This window comes from Euprymna scolopes, chromosome 13, assembly GCF_053919585.1.
Source record: "Euprymna scolopes isolate OS-2025 chromosome 13, ASM5391958v1, whole genome shotgun sequence".
Classification (NCBI taxonomy): domain Eukaryota; kingdom Metazoa; phylum Mollusca; class Cephalopoda; order Sepiida; family Sepiolidae; genus Euprymna; species Euprymna scolopes.
In genome coordinates this window covers 58052671-58073101 of record NC_136494.1, presented here as the reverse complement: position 1 = coordinate 58073101, position 20431 = coordinate 58052671, and the positions used below count along the sequence as shown (strand labels likewise).

At 32.9% G+C, this 20431-nt stretch overlaps 1 protein-coding gene across 1 annotated transcript in view; it reads right to left on the bottom strand.

The window, feature by feature from the left end:
• LOC145292047 (ADP-dependent glucokinase-like) overlaps positions 1-14144 on the bottom strand; it is a 57034-nt gene extending 42890 nt beyond the window's left edge. Inside the window, exon 1 of the mRNA XM_080138071.1 lies at positions 13774-14144. Within this exon, the coding sequence (XP_079994197.1) occupies positions 13774-14057 (284 nt within the window). The 5' untranslated portion in view covers positions 14058-14144. The remainder of the gene's footprint in view (positions 1-13773) is intronic.
• Positions 14145-20431: the final 6287 nt, after the last annotated feature.

Genomic DNA, 20431 nt, shown 5'->3' with positions numbered 1-20431 from the left:
TGCAATACGACACAAGTTCTGATTTTTCCGATTCCAATTAATCATCACAACACTAACATGTAACATGTAATAGATAACATGTATTTTGATCTTAAAATGAAAGGGGAACGTGATAAAGTTAGTGACCTTTAGTTTGCTTGCTTTTTTTTTTTAAGTAAAATAAATACTTTATACAGGGTGACCAAAAAAAACGGGCCCTAACTATAATTAGGCCCCGTTTCTTAGTGTTTTGTCCGAATGAAATTAAAGTTTGGTCATAACTAGTTTATTATATTCAAAATATCACATCAAAACACAAAGGTCTTTGGCCTTTTTTTCTTCGTTCTACAGCATATGTTCTAGATAGCCTCTTGATTTTTTGGGGTCACCCTGTATTATCTTCCACTTAGTAATTTATAAATACTGAAATTTCCAATTTTGAGTTTTGTGTGTGTGTGTGTACTCGTTTCAATCAAGGATAAAATTATTTTTTAACTGAAAAAAGACAAATACTTTTCCTTTCATTCCTGCAGTCACAAAATATAATTTGCATGTGAAGGCAGTAGCTGCAATCAGAAGGACGAATTGCGGAGAAGGAAGAGTCAAGTGCTTGGCAGTGAAGAGAACACGAATGGAAGAAGTTGAGCTAATAGTGCAAATGTTGTAGTAGTTGTTGGCAAAAAAATAAAGTTCATGTGACCATGTCAAGAGTCGGACTATTTGAGAGTTAGAATCGTCATGTTATGAAGAAGTTTTAATCATAAGATGAGTTGGATTTTTTACAGTTGGTGTAGTCATGTTTTAGAGAATTGTTTAACAATTCAAGAGAATTGGCGTCTTCAAGTTATTAATTAAATCATAATTCAAGAATCAGACTTGAGAAATGGCACAATGTAATGGAGAAGATAATAACGATTCAAGTCAGACTTTTTTATACATCAAAAGCTAGCTGCGTTTGGTCAAGTATCGAGGGCTAGCTTAGCCTGTCCATGTATGAAGCATTAGGTGTATCAGAATCGGCCATTAAAAATGCCATATATGAACTTGAATAAATCAACTTACTATCTTTCGAAGCTTATAACTACTTGAAAAATGTAATTCAAACCCTAATTTTTTTTTCAATTAAAGAAGCAAAAACCAAATTTTAAAAAATAACAAGTTTAATAGCAAATTATGCAATATTTGTTTTTTTTAATCGGTTTTCTTTAAAAAAAGATTTTAAAAAATCAACGAAAGTTTACTTACTTCGATTATAAAAATATATAAATTCCAAAAAATCACTTACCTATAAAAAATTCTATTCAATGTGTACTTCCATTGTTAAGAATTTATCCATATTTATACTTATATTCCATGTCCTTTTTAAATAAAATACTTTTTTAAACAAGAATTAAAAAAAAAAAAAAACGCGAACTCATTTTTGACTGTTCAAATAAAGGAAGACAAATCTGATTTTTTTTCGTGATTATCTTACGGTGACTTATAAACGCTATGATTAATATCTCTTTATTGCATGCTGTTAACTAAAATTAGTATTTTTCGGCCTCCGTAGTTGAAAAAAAGCACATATAAGTTTTTGTCATTAAACAAAAAACCCAGTTGACCGATTTTTTTTTTTTTTATTATTCTCTTAATGACATACACAAGTTTTTGATTATTATACTTTATTTCTACTTTATCAACTGAATTTTTTTTTAAATATCTAAAAAGAAAAAAAAAACAAAAAACATTGAATGAAATAGAAAAAATTCTCGTCAGCGTCCGGTATTTACTTGACGATATAAGCATAACATGAGCTTTCACTTACAAAAAAAATCAACATGGTTTAAAAAAAGGTTTTACACTTTGGACTTTACAGGTAAATTTCCAAAAAATACTTTTATTTTAAATTAGAATATTTTATTTATTGATCTTTTATCTTCAATTTGTGATATATAAAACTTTGGTGAGTAAATTAATTATTCAAATTTTAATAGACATTTTAAAATGGGGGGGGGGGTGAATTTAAAAAAAAAAATGTTTATCTAAAATATTATACTCGGTTTATTGGAAAGAGCATAAAATTTCACATTGACCCAGAAAATATCGTAAAAATTTAACCAACAGAAAAATTTTGATAGATTTTTAAAGTTTAAAAACTGAAAAAAATTTCACTCGTAAAATTCAATTGATTTCATATGTAAAAAAAAAAATGGCTGGTTAAACGCGTATCGGCACTTTGTAAACACTGTTTTTTAAAAAATAATATTTCTATTATCTTTTAAAGAACTTTAATAGTTTATTTTGGGAGTATATTCCATACAGAAAATAAACAACCCACTTCAAAAAGAGAAATTACGAGTTTTTTTTATATTTTATTCGCAGTTTTCTGTTAGGGGTGTCAAAAATTCCCCCCAAATTCTGATACACTCCAGACATAAGGTCTATATGATGTGAAATGATCTTTAAAGATCATGGGGATGCATGTGATCTCAAAATATAATTTGTATATAAGAAGAGTAACTAATTGTGGAGGAGTTGAACATTTGGCAGCGAAAAGAACACAAAGTGAAAACGTTGTGCTAATAATGTGAGAGTGCTCTTAATTTCTTTTTTTTTTTTTCTTAGTAGATTACAATTGCCTAACCTAGAAATTTTTGCGGGATCAAGACAAGAATAAGTACCCCACTCGATAGACAAAACTAAAAGAACAGATTTCAGTCGACACCAATTTGACCTTGACCTTTGCATACACACATGCCCTCTGTAACCAAATATAAAATATAACAGACGTGTTCAAATATCCGCAACCAAGATTTATTTATAGAGTGCGTTTTTTATCTATATTTACAAAACCTTTTTATAAAACTATTTAAACCAAAGAGTGCATCCTTTTATATATATTTACAAAAAATTTTTGCACTCACAAAAACAAACATGGCAACCAGTGAAAGGAGAATACATTAGATAATAAAGGCTTTAGTATCATAAAAACTACCAGTTGGCGACAATTTTAAACATGATATTCGTTCAAGATTCCCTTTAAAAATTGACTTTTAAAAGGTAAGTATTTAGTTGGTACTTTATCGCATTTTGACCAAAAACAATTTTAATAAAACTATTTAAAACCAAACTTTTTAATGGACAGCATTTCATTTTTAAATAAAGAAAAAACGCTATTTCAATCTGCAGTGTGCCATTTTGGGAAGAACAAGCTCCCCAAAATGAAGCACTTTGAATTGATATTTTTATCAAAAAAACATTTATTTAAATATATTTTGTTTAAACGTTTTGTTCCTTACCTTGCATTTGGTTAAAATAGTTTTATTAAAAAGTTTTTGTGTAATAAAAAGTAGATGCGTTTTATTTTTAAAATGATTTTAAAAATTCAACAAATAATTTTCATAAGATTGTTTTCTTTGTAACATATTGTTTTGTTGTTTAATTACGCATCTATGGTAAGCAGTAAAAAGTAAAAAGGCATAAAAATGTGGGTCATACCGTGACCTTATTTTATGAAGGCCACGGTCATGCACACAACACCTGCTTATATTGGTTACAAACAACTATTACAATGTAAGGGTGGGGAAAGAGGCAGCATGTACTACATTAATATTTTTTGTTGGTGTTTTTTAAGATTTAGAAATAAATTGTTTTTTGTTCATTTTTTTTTTTTTTCAAACAGTTCATTTACTATAAAACACAATAATTTTTTCTTGTTTGCACAGAGAGGCCAAGTTTTTTTGGTTTTTTTTGTTTGTTTTTTTTTTTGGGGGGGGGGGTAATGAAAATTGGCATTTTGCTTTTATGAATTTATTTTGTGTGAAAAACACTCCTCCTCTGAATGTATGTACTGTTTGCTCCGTCAAAAATGATGCCCAAATGAACCCGAGCACACAATTTTGCTCATGCAACAGAAATTAATGAATGAGCATTCATTCCCATCCTACCTTACGTATACTAGCCTCTTCTTAAAAAAGTAAAAAGGCATAACCTGTAAAGGCTAATATGCTCATTTGCCATATTCTGTGGCATAGGCAAAATAGTGCAGAGTTCATTTGGTCATCATTCCTGATGGTGCTCAAGCATGACAAGGTTAAAGCACATACATTCAGAGGACGAGCGTTTTCTTTTAAAAAGTTCTTTGCAAAAACTTATGCAGCCTTCTATGGATGGCGAAAGAGTAGCAAACCGAACTTGGACAAACATGTGATTGCACTTTTTTATTAGTATCGTCTGTTTTCAGGCTTGGGAATAGGTGGGACTGACTCAAGAATCTCCGTTGTTTCTCCGAGTATTTATTAATTATAAGTACCGGAATTTTTATTATTTTTGTTTTATTTTTGGGACTGAATGTACAGTGTTTAGTTAAGGACAAAGAGGGCTTTGTTTGAATTGGATCTGGTTTGATTCAGTCATAATGGAAGGCAATTCTGCCCATCGCTAATCTCGATCGATGCTGATGGTCTGTTATCTATTTTTTTTTTTTTTAATTAGAGAGTAATCCCACACACACATGTTACATGATAAGAGCTGTCCCCTGTTCATGTAAGTATAAAAATAGAGAGATTAGTTAAAATGAAAATAAGAGAAAGCAGAAATCGAACCCTGGACATAAGTTTTAAAGAACAATAGGTTTAAATGGAATGTCCAGTAAATTGTTAATTCGGATGAAATAAATAATAAATAAACTATTCAATTGTTAAAAGAATGTGGATAATAAAATATTGGTTAAATAAATTAGATATGTAGGTTAAATTCCTTTGTGGAAACAACACAAGAAAAATAGGTTATTGGGAAATCAATGTCGGAAACGTGCAAAGTCGCGCATGTTGAAACACGTGAATTTTGCTCACGTGGCCGGGATGCATGGATTTCTCAATATAGGAAGTGGGAGTTAGTTGGTCGCGGAGACAGTCAGAGAGACAGTCAGGAGAGACAGTCAGGGGAGACGGTCAGTGAGAAAACTCAGAGACAGGCGGACATCTGAAGCGAGACGTCACTTCAGAAACTAAAATGTGAAACTTTGAGTTCTTAATGAGGAAATCCCGACCGGTCGTAAGGAAATAAATTCATCATGTGTTTTGGATAAAGCTCATCTTTGTGTTTGTGATTTCTACAAAAAGGTAAATTGTATTGTTATTATATGTCTGTGTATAAAATCTCATTACATACACATCTCTCTCTCTCTAAGATACAACATCATACGTAATAAGACAAGAACTCTCACTAAGACTCATATCATTACTAATAAGAACTCACGTAACATACGCGCACAAGTGGTATAGTCTAATAATAATAATAATAACTATATCACCCACTATATAACACACACACACATGTTAAGCTGGCTTCATGTCTAATCTTGCTGCAATTGGGAAGCAAGCTTTAAAATTAAAAATAATTTATGAATTACACTTCAAACATCTTAATAACTTTCACTTTGTTTTAACTCTTAAAAATCAATGTGACAAATTCTCACACAATCTTTTGAAGCCAACAATGTTTAATGAATATAAAAGCAACACAAAATTAAAATACTGCATTTAACTTTATTTTATTCATGCAAAAATTTAATATACATTTGAATTTGATGCAGTTATGTAAGCACAATCTAAATTGTTTTTAATATACACAAACTGAAAGGTTTGGGCCACTCAGAAATACCAACTGTAACTTTTAAAGATGTAATATATATTACTGAATGTTTTTGCCCTGATGTTGTCTGAGCAAAGACAAATGGCTGAGTGGAGTTCTTAGAGAAAAATAATTTTATCTTATAAGTTTGAATTCCACCTATTTTTCTGATCAGTACAGTTCTGTAATCAGAAGATGCATATAGAATAATACTCCATATGAGCTTTAGTCGCTCATTGGTGCATACTTTTATGAAATAAAACTTAATTTCATTTAAATTTACCGATTTTTATATTTTATCTCTTCAGCTTTTTCCATGTCTAAAATTTTATTTTGAGTCTTTTTATCAATTTAGTTTTCCCTTTTTTAATGTCTGATTTCAATAAATATCGAATCAATAGTAAATTAAAAAAATAATAATTATGCATTTATCAAAGAAACACGCAGTCGAGATTTTATCTGATAGATTTATTAACACAGAAATTTCTGGTTAGTTTTCTGAACAAATTTCAATGTGAAAATATTTAATGTTTGGAATCTTGTTTTAAATGTTGATAACTGAATGTCTAGTAATATTTAATTTCATCAAAAATAAACTTAACTTTAAACATATTTTATAATCTGTTTTAATCAAACTTACACAAGATTTTATGCCTGTATTTCTTACCTATACATAACTTTGATCATCTCCTAGGAATCGAAATAATAAAATAAGGGATTTATTTTTAAAAATTCTATTTAAAAATAATTCACAAACAGGATTATATTTTGAATTTTTGTTATCTAAAACTTCCATCCCAGATAAATATATCTAGTTTCTCAAAGTGTTTTTGATTAATTCATAAGATAGATATACGTTAAAATGCATGTTTAGTGGCATGAATAGACCACATAAAAACGGAAGTAAAAGAAATGATTTAGCCAAAAATCATATGGTCAATAATGAGTAAAAAAAAATGAAGTTTTTTAAATTACAAAAATTATTTCACAAGATTTTCTTTTTAATCTCAAAAAACAAAGTGGGGTATGCCCTTTTCTTTTCCCTGCAATCCCTTTCCCACAGAAGAGACGTAGCGAGCCTGTCCCTGCTTTATCGTTATTTTCATGGCAGGTGCTCATCTGAACTTCGATCTCTGGTCCCTCCTCACCAGACTTTCATGAAGAACACTCGTCTTGCCAGAACCACTATCAACAATTACCCACACTCTTTATCCGTGCCTACACCTAAACGTAGATTCCATGAACAGGGTTTCTTTCTTAAAACTGCTCGTCTGTGGAACTCTATTCCGTTTGCCTACTTTCCAACTGACTACAATCTGATTGTCTTCAAGTCCAACGTGAATAAGTTCTTAATAAACCGTCCCCCTAAGCAATCCAATTTACAAAATTCCTACTAATGTTTACTACACTAAAATCACAATGACTAATATATATGTATTAGCCCTTATCCTCGAGTGGCTTCTGAGCCTTGATAAGCGGTGCCCCCCCCCTGTAAAAAAAACAAAAAAAACAATTACAGTGGGCATTATTTGTGCTTTTTAACATCCCTGGGCATACTTAGAAAGCCATTCTTAATATGTAGGCATGTAAAAGAAGGGGTTTGTGAACTCTTCCCTTGCCACAAACTGAACTTTCCTAAAATAGCAATAAAAGTGGGCACTCATGCATTACTGTCGACTAACAACATTTTGGTTTCATGTTGAAGAGAACAAAGGAAGACAATGCAATTTCAGAATCGGGAGAATCGAAAATGATAACAAATGTTAACAGTACACAAAATAAAACCTTAGTTATCTGAACATTAATTGAATTAAATTAAAATTTGCAAGAAGACCCAACGTTTTAAAGCATGTGAATTGAAATCAGCAATCATCTGGAATATTGCAGATATATAATCAGTTCAACAGAGAACAATTGAATCCAAAACACATTAAATTTAAATGATATTAATAAATTAATTTCAGATCATTTACAAAAAAAAAAAAAAATCAAGACATCAACCTGGAATAGTGTACGATTGTTTCAGAAATGATATTAAGTTTTAATAAATATGTATTTGGATTCTTTGGACTACTGTTCTCATCTTGAGTGTCATTTTCACAATGTTTTAGTCGATATAACCTCAAAACTTCTTCAGGTGTACTGTGTAAGACTCAGGAATGTTTCTGTTGAACTTAGGAATTTGGATGGAATTTCGAATGGAACCATTCACAGACCCGTGGCACAGTGGTTAGAGTATTTGCAAAAATCAATTGTAAAAGTGATATTTTCCTGAAGGTTGAATGTTCAATTCTCAGTGTGTGCAACCGAAAAAATACAACTGCAAATTACTTAGGACCTCTCTATTCTTTATTGTGGTTGTTGGAACGAAAGCATGCTATCCTTGTGAAGTAAATAAAGAGTTCCATTTGAAATTCCATCCAAATTCCTGAGTTCGACATGATACACCTGAAGAAGGTCAGAGGTTACTTTGACCAAAACGACATTGTGAATGACATTCAACATGAGAATAGTAGTCTGAAGAATCCAAATAATATGAATAACCAATCCTTATCTCAAAAATTCAGAAATTTAATACAGTCAGCTTATCAGCACAAAAGTGGGAAAAGAGAAAGGGTTGGCACAGAAAAATCGCTCAATTAGCATATATATATATATATATATATATATATATATATATATAATGTACTTGTACAAATGGAAATTCTTTTAACTTTCTTGAACTTTTACATTTGGATTTTACCGTCACTGGATTATTTATCTTCCACCAGACTATCCATTCATGTGTAATCACCTTTTTCTTTACCATATTCCCTCTGCTTAACTTATTGTTTTCACGTAAGATCTTTGACTTACTTGTTGTTTCATCAAATACTTCTGCATGCAAAATCCGATCCTGCATTTTGCTAATTCCTACCCTCTGATGAGAAGGAGAGTATTTCTTCGAAACTCCGCGGATTAAGGACTATCCATTTATCTAATGTTTCCTTTTCAGATTAAATATGTTTTTAACTCATTTCAAAGTGTTTTTTAACATATTTTATTATCTGTTTGCTCATACATACATACATACATATATATATATATATATATATATATATACACACACACACTGGCAAGAAGATTCGACATTGCCTGGGATTGAATGATGATCAACAAATGTTTCACAATCCTATATTTTTATTGTCATCAAAATTTGTAAAATCGCCCATTTTTCAATCAAATTGATTGCTTGCTTGCTCTAGTTGGGAGACATTCCGATATAAAAACATTGCCAGATAAATATAGTACATTTGTGTGAAATTCTCCCATTTCAGAATCCATAGAGAACGAACTTAACTCACACAAAATTCCTTTTATATAGTAGTAGACATTAAGAAAATTCTAATAACAAAAAATAGAAGTTATTTAATTTTTTTTTCTTGGAAAAATTCTGAAATGTTACTTGAAAACATCTTATAAGAAAATTTAAGAAAAGACATTTTCAAATCTCCCGGTTTTTAAAGTGCATTATCTCCCCCTGTTCTGCGCTCTTCAAACTGAAACCAAAAAAACTTAATGCCCAAATGCCCAGCACCTTCAGGTGACACCACTTAGATTTTTCGAAAAGGTGATACTAGCTGAAAAATATATCTTTTTTTTTCTTTCTTTTTTTTTTTTTAGGTGATAAAATGCTGAATGTTTTGGAATTATTAATGCTAAATTTTATGTTGTGTATGAAATAAAAATAAATAAAAAATGGAGAGTAAGGGGATATTAACTCTTCCCTTGCCATAGACAAATATGCTATGCTTGTATTATCAGCTTATTTCCATGATTGCAGTATGATTCATTGGATAGACGGTAGTTGCAAAAGTAAGTAAAATACATAAATAAAAAAAAACGAAAATCCGAATTAGGTACAATGAAAATTAAAGCCTTTGAAGCAAATACTTTTATCAATAGTTTTTTTTTTTCTTTTTTTAGAAATCATTTTATTGTTATTTCTTTTGCATCTTTTTTCCTATATATATATATATATATATATATATATATATATATATATATATATATATATGGCTTGGCAAGGCCACAGGGGAGCCAACCAAAGCAGCAAAATTAAAACTGGATTGCAGGACACACACACACACACAACTGTAGGCAAATTTTGGTTATATTTTATTGGTTTGAAAATATAGGTTCATAGAATAGTATTATAATCTTTTTATTTTCATGTAGTTTTGTCCTATAGAACCAAAGATATAAGTATTTCAATATTCAATTTGGCTACCAGCACACCACCTTTTTTTTTTGGCAATTTTATAAGTTCCAAATCTCAGTGACTATTGATAAGAATTTAACAAATGAAGGCTCGTTGGAAAGCTAATGATCTGAATTGTGTAGTGGGCTATGTGACATATGCCCTTAAGGTCGCACATTAGGGGGATCATCCAGAGCCTATTTTGGCACTTTTTTACAGCCATAAAATGTTTCTTAGTTTTGCATATGAATTACAAAATATCTGATATTTCCCCAAAACCTCTGACTTTGATGGAAGGGAGATTAAACTTGCTGCTATGGTTTCAAATGATCTGAAATAACAGCAAGGGGAGACTTGATTCCAAATATTTGTCATGTTATACCTCCCCTCTTTGGTTTTCATACAAAGTAAATTTCATAGCGTATAAGGATTATATGATACTGGAAATACTCATAATCATATCCTATTTCCAAAACAGGGGAGATATGAGAAATATTTGGAATTAAATCTTGCCTTGCTGTTATTTCAGATCATTTGAAACCATAGCAGCAAGTTTTAGTCTCCCCTCCATCAAGGCCACAGGTTTGGGGGAAATTATGGCGTTTCTACACAATTAGAACGAAATTTCGGAAATCATAATACTGAATTTCACATGAAAACATTGGTATCTACATATTTCTCGTATTTTTAAGATGATTATATCCAAAAATTACGAAAATCGATAAGGTAGAAAATTATTTATTAAAGAAAATAAAATAAAATTTGATGAAAACGATCGTAAGACACAGGAGAGTTAAAAAGGGAGTTAATTTTCCGTTTTGATTTAAACAAGATAGCAGAAAGTTTTCACCTGTTAACACAAAGTTGTTTTGTTTAATAATTCAGTAATATTCAGGTAATTTCGACTGCATAATTTTGAAGTTAACATTGTAACTTATTAGAATTGACAAAAAAAAATCAGTTGAAACCATTGTTTTTTTTTAATCGGAAAACTCCATTTATCGACTACAAAATCTCATCCCAATTCTGTAGAAACGCCGAAATTTATATTATATATATATATATATATATATATATATATATATATATAAAAATTTTATTTTTAATATCTATCGCTTTGTATTGAGCACTTTAAAAAATATATTGATTTTTAGTTCAATACTTTTGAACTTATTTAATTTTATCTATATTCTTTGGCTAGTGCATATTGCTTTTCCGAAAACTTTAACTGTCCCCTCGGTTCAAATTCTACAGAAGCACAGAACTTTTAAATAGTTGCAGCGTCGACAGTAATGCTAAGCAGCTGCTGTGTTACGGCCATGAAATAATTTTTAAAAGAAATGTTTTGATTTAACAAAATTAACGATCGATCTTTTGTTTATAAATGTGCGATTCTATCTGTTTAAAATATGTCACAACTGTTAAAAGTGTGCAACTGCAACTCGCGGCACCTACTTTCATCGCAGAGTCGAGTGCAAACAGAATTGATAAATAAACGACATGTCATGCGAACAAGGCAAATTATGCTGTAAAAAGAAAAACGTGCAAGGGCAAGGTCACAATTTTAAAGTTAGGGGTCATCACCGTGGAAATTGATATTTGTAGGGGTATTAAAAGATTACTATAGATTAAAGGCTACAATAAAATCCATATTAACAGTGGTGGTTAATATGGATTAATTATTAGAATAAACAAAAGAAAAAACAAAAAGGACACAAACACAACCGTAAGTAAATTCGAGATATATTAGTGATGATGGGACGATTCCAATATTTTTTCCGATTCCGATACAATTCCCGATTCCGATTCTTTATAAATCTCTACATATTTAACTATAAGAGTTGCCATTTTCCCCCCGATTACCGTAAAACACACGTAAAATGCGCAGGTATTTTCTCAAACGTAAAACTTTTGTTTGTTTGTTTGTTTTTTAAACAATATCAGATTTAAAAAAAAAAAATTTTTTAAACAAAAACAATTAAGGGAATCGTTTTTGACATTGGAAAATAGGCACACATTTTCAAATGCCGATACCCCCAAAAGTTCCGATTAATCGTCCCAATATATATATATCGATGTAATAATAGGTTTTAATGTCAGAGTCAAAAAAAAATTCTCGTTTGTTCTAAAATAAATGTAAAAGCTATATTTATCCAGAAACTCTAGCTCAAAAAGAAATCAAAAGCGTGATTTTTCTTAGTTTAAAATCATTATTTAAAATTTAAAAAAAAAAAAAAGCAATAAAGCAGAAGCAGTTCCTTCGTACGACAAAGTTTACGTAAAACTTGTGTCCATTAGTAATACCTAGATTTAAAATGTTGACTGAAACCAGAAAGTATTTTCTCCCCGCCAATTCAATTTAAAGACTTCAAAATTATTTTCGGTGCTATACAAAAGCATATTTAATAAAATCGATCTGTCGCCTCTCTTTGTGTAAGCACCAATCTTCGATTGTCGAATACGATGTAATCGAAAAAACAGACATTAGAATTTTTTTTTATTGCGGTAGTAGATTAAAAAAAAAAAATCTATAACTCGTTTTAATTCTATATATTTCTCATTTTGTGATAATCTTGTTCTGATCTTTAAAACCTGAACGGCCGCGAACAAAAGGTTGACTCTATAAAGAAAAAACCGGTGAGAGAAAAAAAAAAAAAAAAAGAAAGAAATATACAACAAATAAATATTACAAAAGGCAACATAAGTTACTCTCTCTCTACCTGGACAATTTTTGTGCGTGTCAATTTTTAAAGCGATTATTTACTTCGAAACAAAAAGTTAAAACGAAGTCACTGTCATGTCGACCCTCGATAATCGCACAAGAATTTAAAATTAAACAAAATACTGGTAGAACAGAACGTCACATTTTTGCACGATTACATTTATCGGATATGTTTCTAAATATTTTATTTAATTTTCGATTTTTAGGAGTATCGAGGACCGACACGGTTATAACAAGACCCACATTTTTTTTTTTTTTTTTTTTTTTTGCGTTCTAACTTAACACTACTTTTGTTTACAAGTAAATAAACACTTTAAAATAAGTTAAAACACAAAAACAAACGGTATTATTAAACAAACTTATCTAGTAGATTAACTTTTCTTGCCTTTGGTAACATTCGTTGTATATGTTTTTATTTATTTTTTCCGCCACTTTTCTGTTTCGTTGGTTCTTGTTAAAAATGCCTACGATTGTTATTTCGTATTGTCATTCAAAGGGTTAGTGGCAAAGTTAAGGAATGGCATGTGCGTCTTATGACTTAACATTTACCATGACTGATTTTGAAATCGATTTAAAGAATTAAATTTAATTAAAGCCAATACAAAACAAATCCTTCGTTAACCTTAACTTCCAGTAGCAATACCAAAAAAAAAAATTAAATAAAGTAAGACCGTCTTAAATGTCAATGTCGTTAAAGTTTTATTTCGCCCTTTTTAATCTATAGTCATTTTGAAGCCTTAAAACTGGCGAAAAAGTCATAGTTTTAAGTTTTTGCCCGATTTAGGATTTTAAAACGTTGGGGGGGGGGGATAAACATTAATTAAAGGTAATACATTTTCACACTCGCACCGAAGTGCAACAAAAAAGTTGTTGTTTTTTATTTTTTTTTTGGAGGGGGGGTTCAACTATTGTGACAGTTTGTAGCGCAGTTCGAATATTTTAAATTCAAGCAATTTATGTAAACTTGAAGCAATCTAGATTTTAATTTCGTTTCACTTAATAAAAAAATAAAGTTTTAATTGTCTAATTCTTTGTGTATAATTTTCAATTAGACAACAAATCAAACACCTTGAAACCGGCCACGTGTTTAAGAGTTCATTTTGTTTGCCTAAACATTGGACAAGCAACGTTACGAAAACACGGCGCAATTTATTTTTGTCGCTAAAAATAAATTTCACCTGAAAAATGATGAAAAGATAAATAACCAAGTTCATACCCGACCGAGATCCGTTTGAATTGTGTCGCTGGAGGCTTAATAAAATTATTCCATGCGGCAATAATGCTTTCTTCGTCTTTGGTTGAGTTGTCATCAACCGTGACATCACCATCTTCGGTTATATGCGAAGAAAATGAGTCGGAATAAAGTTTTTTTATCTTTTCTAAATATTGGTTGGCCTTGTGCAGATCAATATTACTCAGTTCTGGTTTCGATAACCAAAGCGTGCATATACAGGCCACAATAACAATTAAAAACGACACAAAATATAGTTTTGCACTCATTTTTGTTGTCTCAGCATCTACGAGCGAACTTCGTGCAGACGTATTTCATGTCTGTCTAGGTCACTTCCGCTGAGGTCATTACTTCCGCTGTTTTAAATTATCGGTGTCATTCAAAAATAATTTCCTACAAAATATACAACCCTTGTATCATTATCAAAATGGTGTGTGATTACTGTTGGTCCTAAAATCATCTTCTCATGCATTACTGATTATATTGAACATGTTAGCTTCCAAATTAGGCAGCCATTTTTTACGGCTAGTTTTTTCTTTCGGTGACATGTCAAAGTTGTGTACACTCTTTATTTTGTAGGTTTTTTGAATACTTTCAAGTGATTAGATAGGCCTGCAAAACTTAATACACTTGGTTTTTATCTGTTCATGTACTCCTTTATACTAGAAGGATGATTAAAGTTCATCAGATTCTTTCTTCAAGTTCACTAGGATCAGGAAAGGACCTTAACATGCTTCGGCACTTATGCAGAACACGAACCACGTTGGAACAACGGTGTTATGTAGAAATCCATTCTTTACTGTTCTGTATCTTCATCGTTAATAAACTAACGCATCGCAAAAATTGGATTCAACTTGAAAAATTAAATTAAAAAATATGTAGGATATAACGGGCCAACTTACTAGAGTATAGCTGCCCGGAGTGGGAGGAGGGGGACGATGCTCTTCTAATTTCCAAAACGAACGATTGCTTTCTAGCTATGCTAACAGATGGCAATTATTTTATTTCTTTTTTTTATGGCGGCTTCAAATAACCAAAAGTTTTAGATCAATCAGACAAAAGGTTAATTATTTTATTTTTTTTATTCTTTAAAGTTTATTTATGTATAGATATGCTTTTATTTTTAGTTTATATTTAATAAAAAAATATCAGAAATACGCCAATATCGATGATAAAATTAATTTTTGTGCAATCGACGCCACACTAGACGATCTGAAAATCACCCCTGCTCAGGTGCATGCTATCATAAAAAAGTTTAACACTGCAAAAGCATGTGGACCTGATCTCATCCCGGCTGTGCTATTTAAAAATGTGCGCCGCAGAAGTCGCTCCAGTTCTCTCCAAACTTTATAACAAATACCTTAATGAATCTTGCTTTCCTGCCTGCTGGAAAACTGCTTCCATAGTGCCAGTTTTCAAGAATTCTGGCGGAAGAACTGACCCAGTAAATTACCGCCCCATTAGCCTCCTCCCACTTTTCGCCAAAATATTTGAGACCATAATTAACAAAGCTCTAGTCCACCACCTTACAGATGCTAAACTTCTGACTAGCCAACAATATGGATTTAGGCAAGCCCGTTCCACAGCAGACATCCTAACTGTAATCTCTGAACATATGTACCAGTCACTGGACAAAGCGGGGGGGAGGGGTAGAGCTGTAGCTCTAGATATATCTAAGGCTTTTGACAGGGTATGGCATGAAGGTCTTCTCAAGAAAATCAGATCATACGGCATCACTAGAAGAATACATAACATAATGAGATCCTTCTTAGATAAGAGAAAAGTCCAGGTTGTCCTTGACGGTTATACATCTAAACAATATGATATAAATGCGGGAGTGCCTCAGGAGTCAATCCTTGGATCTCTGTTATTCCTAATATTCATTAATTATCTCCCTGACAAAATTGTCTGTGAGATGGGTATGTATGCTGACGACACAACGCTCTATAACAGACACGACAGGAAAACAAATGAACACACATCTAAAGAAATGGCAGAAACACTAGAGGAAGACCTCCGATCCGTAGTGGAATGGGGACAAAAATGGATGGTCACCTTCAATGCTGCCAAGACTAAACTTGTTTCCTTCAATAATTACAAGAAACCTTCCCTACCGCCAATAGCAATGGCCAAAGACTCTTTATCTGAAAGTACATCTTTTAAACTTCTTGGCCTAACGTTCACAGGAAACATGAGTTGGAACAATTACATTGAGAACATTGCTAGGACCGCTGCGAAAAAGGTGGGTTCTCTCTACCGTGCTAGAAAGCTATTAACGCCTGAAAGTATCCTATACCTCTATAAGGCCACCATTCGCCCATGTATGGAGTATTGTTGTCATATTTGGGCTGGTGCATCTGTCACTAGTCTCTCACTCCTAGACAAGGTTCAAAAGAGAGTCGCCAATCTGATAGGTCCTGAACTGTCAGCTAAACTTCAGCCTCTGTCACATCGACAAAATGTTGCATCCCTCTGCCTGTTCTACAAGTACTTTAACGGTGAATGCTCTGATGAACTGCAAGCACTTGTGCCCCCTCGACGTAAATACCTCCGACAAACCCGACAAGCAGTAAAATCACACCCCTTCACAGTAGAGATCCCTAGATGCAAGAGAGCCTTCTACTCCAGTAGTTTCTTCCTCAAAACAGCTAGACTTTGGAATTCCCTTCCAGGTCCCTGCTTCCCCGACTGTACTCACATGCAGAAGTTCAAGTGTAACGTGTACTGACATCTTGCTGCCCAACTTCCCTCACAGTACCCCTGATGCTTATGTCCCTAATAGTAGCCCCCTACAACAAAGTGGCAATATGCCTTGTTTGGGGTGAAAATGTAATAAAAAAAACTAAAAAAAAAAAACCTGGTGTTGGAAACAGAGATTATCAAACCAAAAATAGGGGACAAAAAAATCACAGGATGAAAAAGGACAAAATAAAGAATGGGAGAGTAATATGACGTCATGCATACTCTAGCTAAGTTAAAAAAGGAAAAACTTAAAACTAGCCTACTCTAGCCTAACCACTTCAATGATTAGTCATGATTTGGTCTGGCCAAATTCTGAATCTAAGTTACATCCAAATATATCTCAAGATTAGTACCATTCACTCAACACAAGCACAAAACTTTCACCCAGCTTTCATTGAAATTTGCTAAGAGAGTTTCACCCTCTCTAGTTTAATACGCATTTTTCAAGCAGTCTTTGAAAATGAAAACAAGCTGGAGACTTAAGTTCCTTCTACTGTATCGACCAAATCACACCTCTTACAACAGCTAGCAGCAAAGAAAAACATGACATTCCTCTATTTTCATACTTAGTACCCAATTGCAACATGTCGAAATCAACTCCAGGATGTCTTTTTAACATCCAAACCTTCAAGTAAGTCACACTATGAACATACAATAGGACAGTGGAAGAAAGCATGATCGAGATTTTCCTCCTAGTCTCTGCATTTGACACAACTCTGTGTCTCCACAAGGCTTGCTGCATAGAGTCTTTTGCCAACCTAGAAGGCACTTCTAAATATCAGCTCGAGTGTCACCCATAAAAGAAGCTTCACGATAAGAGGAGCACTTATTTTGGAACAACCTGCATGCTCTTCCCTCAGCTAAGTGCACACTTTTCAAAGACGGAAAATCTTTCTGGGTGTCTTCTTTATGAATTCACCATTTTCTCATATGCTATACACATTCGGTTCAGGTAAGTTAGGCAAAGCGTATGTCAGTGTTTGGTATACCCAAACCACCTTCAGATGGATGTAGATAACAGATCTCCTAATGAACTATGGCTTGCTTTTCCGCAAGAACTTGAAAAGATCATACATTAGATGAGGCTTCCTGGAGTGGAAATGCTAATAGACGTTAAAGGATAAGAAGATAAAAGTGCAAATTCCACACCTCTGCTCGACCATTCAGAGTAAGATTTCTCAAAGACCACAGATAGGATGTGGTCTAAATCGCTTCGAATACTCCTGATCAATTTTTCTCTAACTTAAGTTCAAGACCAAACTAGACGTTGGGTATCTTGTAAGACCCATCTGTCCAATGTGTAAGCCCATGGACTTGTCTCAGTTAATTTTAACCTCTGTCACCTGTTCATATTGTTTTATTTCCATGTTGTTTTGGCATTGCTCATTACAAGTACAGTTATATCATCAGCATAGGCAGAGTACTTAATTGTGGTGCAAGCATGGGACAAAATAATACCATAACTGACTGGATTCACTCTAAGCCTGCAATGGAAGGTTCCAATACAAGCGCTTAAAGCATTGGTGAGAACTAACAACCCTGATGAATTGAAAGGCTTTAACCTCACACTATTCATCTCTACTAATAAAACGGGTTCTGCATATAAGAGGCGAATTCAGGAGAGAACAGTCTCTAGATAACGATTTAAAGTGTCAGACTAATCTTCAATGTTGACTTTTTCTATGATCAAGCCTATCATGTGCAAGTTATCCTGGATCATCTGATCATTAACAGAACAAGTCTGTTAAGGATTTATAAGATAATGCAAGACAAGATAATTTGCTAAAATATTTAACTCTGTTATTTAACATCGTTAAGTTACCTATACCATCCCAAGCATTTTTATTCTTGCATAGCAATTCAATGATCCCCCTGCAAAATGAACCCGTTCCTAAACTAAAGGTTTTATATTATGGCCAGCAAAGGAATAAAAATGGATGACACCCTCAGATATAATTCGTAAGGCAGATCATCGATTCTAGAAGTTCTGTCCAGCCCAACCTGTTTCAGGACGTCCAGGACTTTTTCCTCTTTTATGTAACCTTCAAACCCAGCCACTTTGGTCGCCATAAGATGGGAAAAGTCGGCTAAATATGTATCGGACTGAGCCATTGTCAGACTGGGCTCCCTGGTAAAGCGATCCTGAAAATGAGTGTGAAAACCTTCTAAGATCCTATTGTTTGTAGTTACGGTACATTCGTTCTGCAATGTGACTGGCGATGTGTCGATCAGTAGACTGTCGTCACTCCTCTGTATGCAATGAAGTGACCATATTTGTTGCTTCATTTGGCATCCTCTTTAACGTAGCCCTAATTAAAATTCCTTGATCTTCTCTGTTATCCAAATTCAGTCTTAATTATAGTATCTCCTGTCTCCACTGCCTGATCTAGCCTAGTTTGTAGTGTCACTTTCACTGCGCTAGAACTTAGATTGAGTTGGCAACTATAATTGGCAGTGAAGGATCTAATTACTTTTTTAAAATGTCCACTTATACCCAATTGTAGCATCCATCAGTTCTCTCTTTATGGTTAGTAAAAGTTGTTCCCGGTAGTTCTCCAAATCGAACAACATGTTGAACTTCCAGTACCCAGATGTCCTAGGTTTAATGCTATCTAAGTTTACCCAGACCTGGACAAGTCTGTCCTCTGAATAAACTATATTGTGGAAAATTGAACAATCTAAAATCCCTGTGTTTACTTGCCTAATTTAGAACCAATCAATGTAACTCAAAAGTCACACCAAATTGGAGTCGTGTCTACTTGTCCATGTCCATACTATGGCATAGAGTTTTCATTTTGAAACTTATCGACAAGTTCAAACTCATCGATAAAATCCTGAAAAGGTTTTACATCTCTGTTTATGTTTGTAACCATTGAAGAGTTACCCCTGTAATCTAAATCGGAATCCAGGACCGCAGTCCCCAGCTAGAATTATCTGAGATGAATTCATGAAAAGCTCAATCTGCTGAAAAAAGAGCACAGCTCAACTTGGTGATTGGCCAAGTCCCAATAAGTCAAAATGCCACATTATTTATGGTAACATCCAAAACGCACAGCCTTCCCTCTGGATTTACAAATACTGGCTCACACGATGCAATCAAACTCTGCTTAACTAACCAGGACCGCCCCCCCCTCTAGATCTTACATGAAAATGTGTTAAATATAGTTGAAAGTCTAACCAGCTCACTATGATAATCAGATGGAATAAAGTGAGTCTTCTGCCGACATAAATATCCACACCAAAGCAATCAAGGTTGTGTGCAACTTGAAGTTTACGAAAGACATCCCTTACTCTTTGATATTCAGGCTTGCTAATCTGAGAGCCATTGTGGTAACATAGAGTTCAGTACTCAGAATGAGCATATCTCGAGTCAGGATGTCAATGGCGCATCCCATAGAATATTCAAAATCTGTTACACAAGTTGAGCACAACTGAAACTTCTACAACTGAAAAATTTACTTTCACCATGACTAATGTTTGTGCAAAATTTCAAAAAATTCCAAGGTGTGGTTATTTGAGTGCAAACAAATAATGAATGGACGAACAAATGGATGAACAATTTCGGGGCAATATATATAACTGGTATAATAATCCATTCCGTTCTGGCAAAAATATTTGCTTTCATCATGACTAATGTTTGTGTAAAAAAAATTTTTAATCCAAGGTGTGGTTATTAAGAACAGTGTGAACAAACCAATGGACAAATGAATGAATGGGAGTGAATTACTAGGTTCAATCCCTCCCTTATGGGGGACCAATAATTTTGATTCTAGAAAATGCTTAAAATCTAAGAAGTATTGAGAAGAAATTGAAATTTGGGGAATCTTTTTTAATTGGGGACAAATGACTCTGGATCAAATTTAAGGCAAATACTTGAATTTTCAAATTAGAGGTTGTGTCT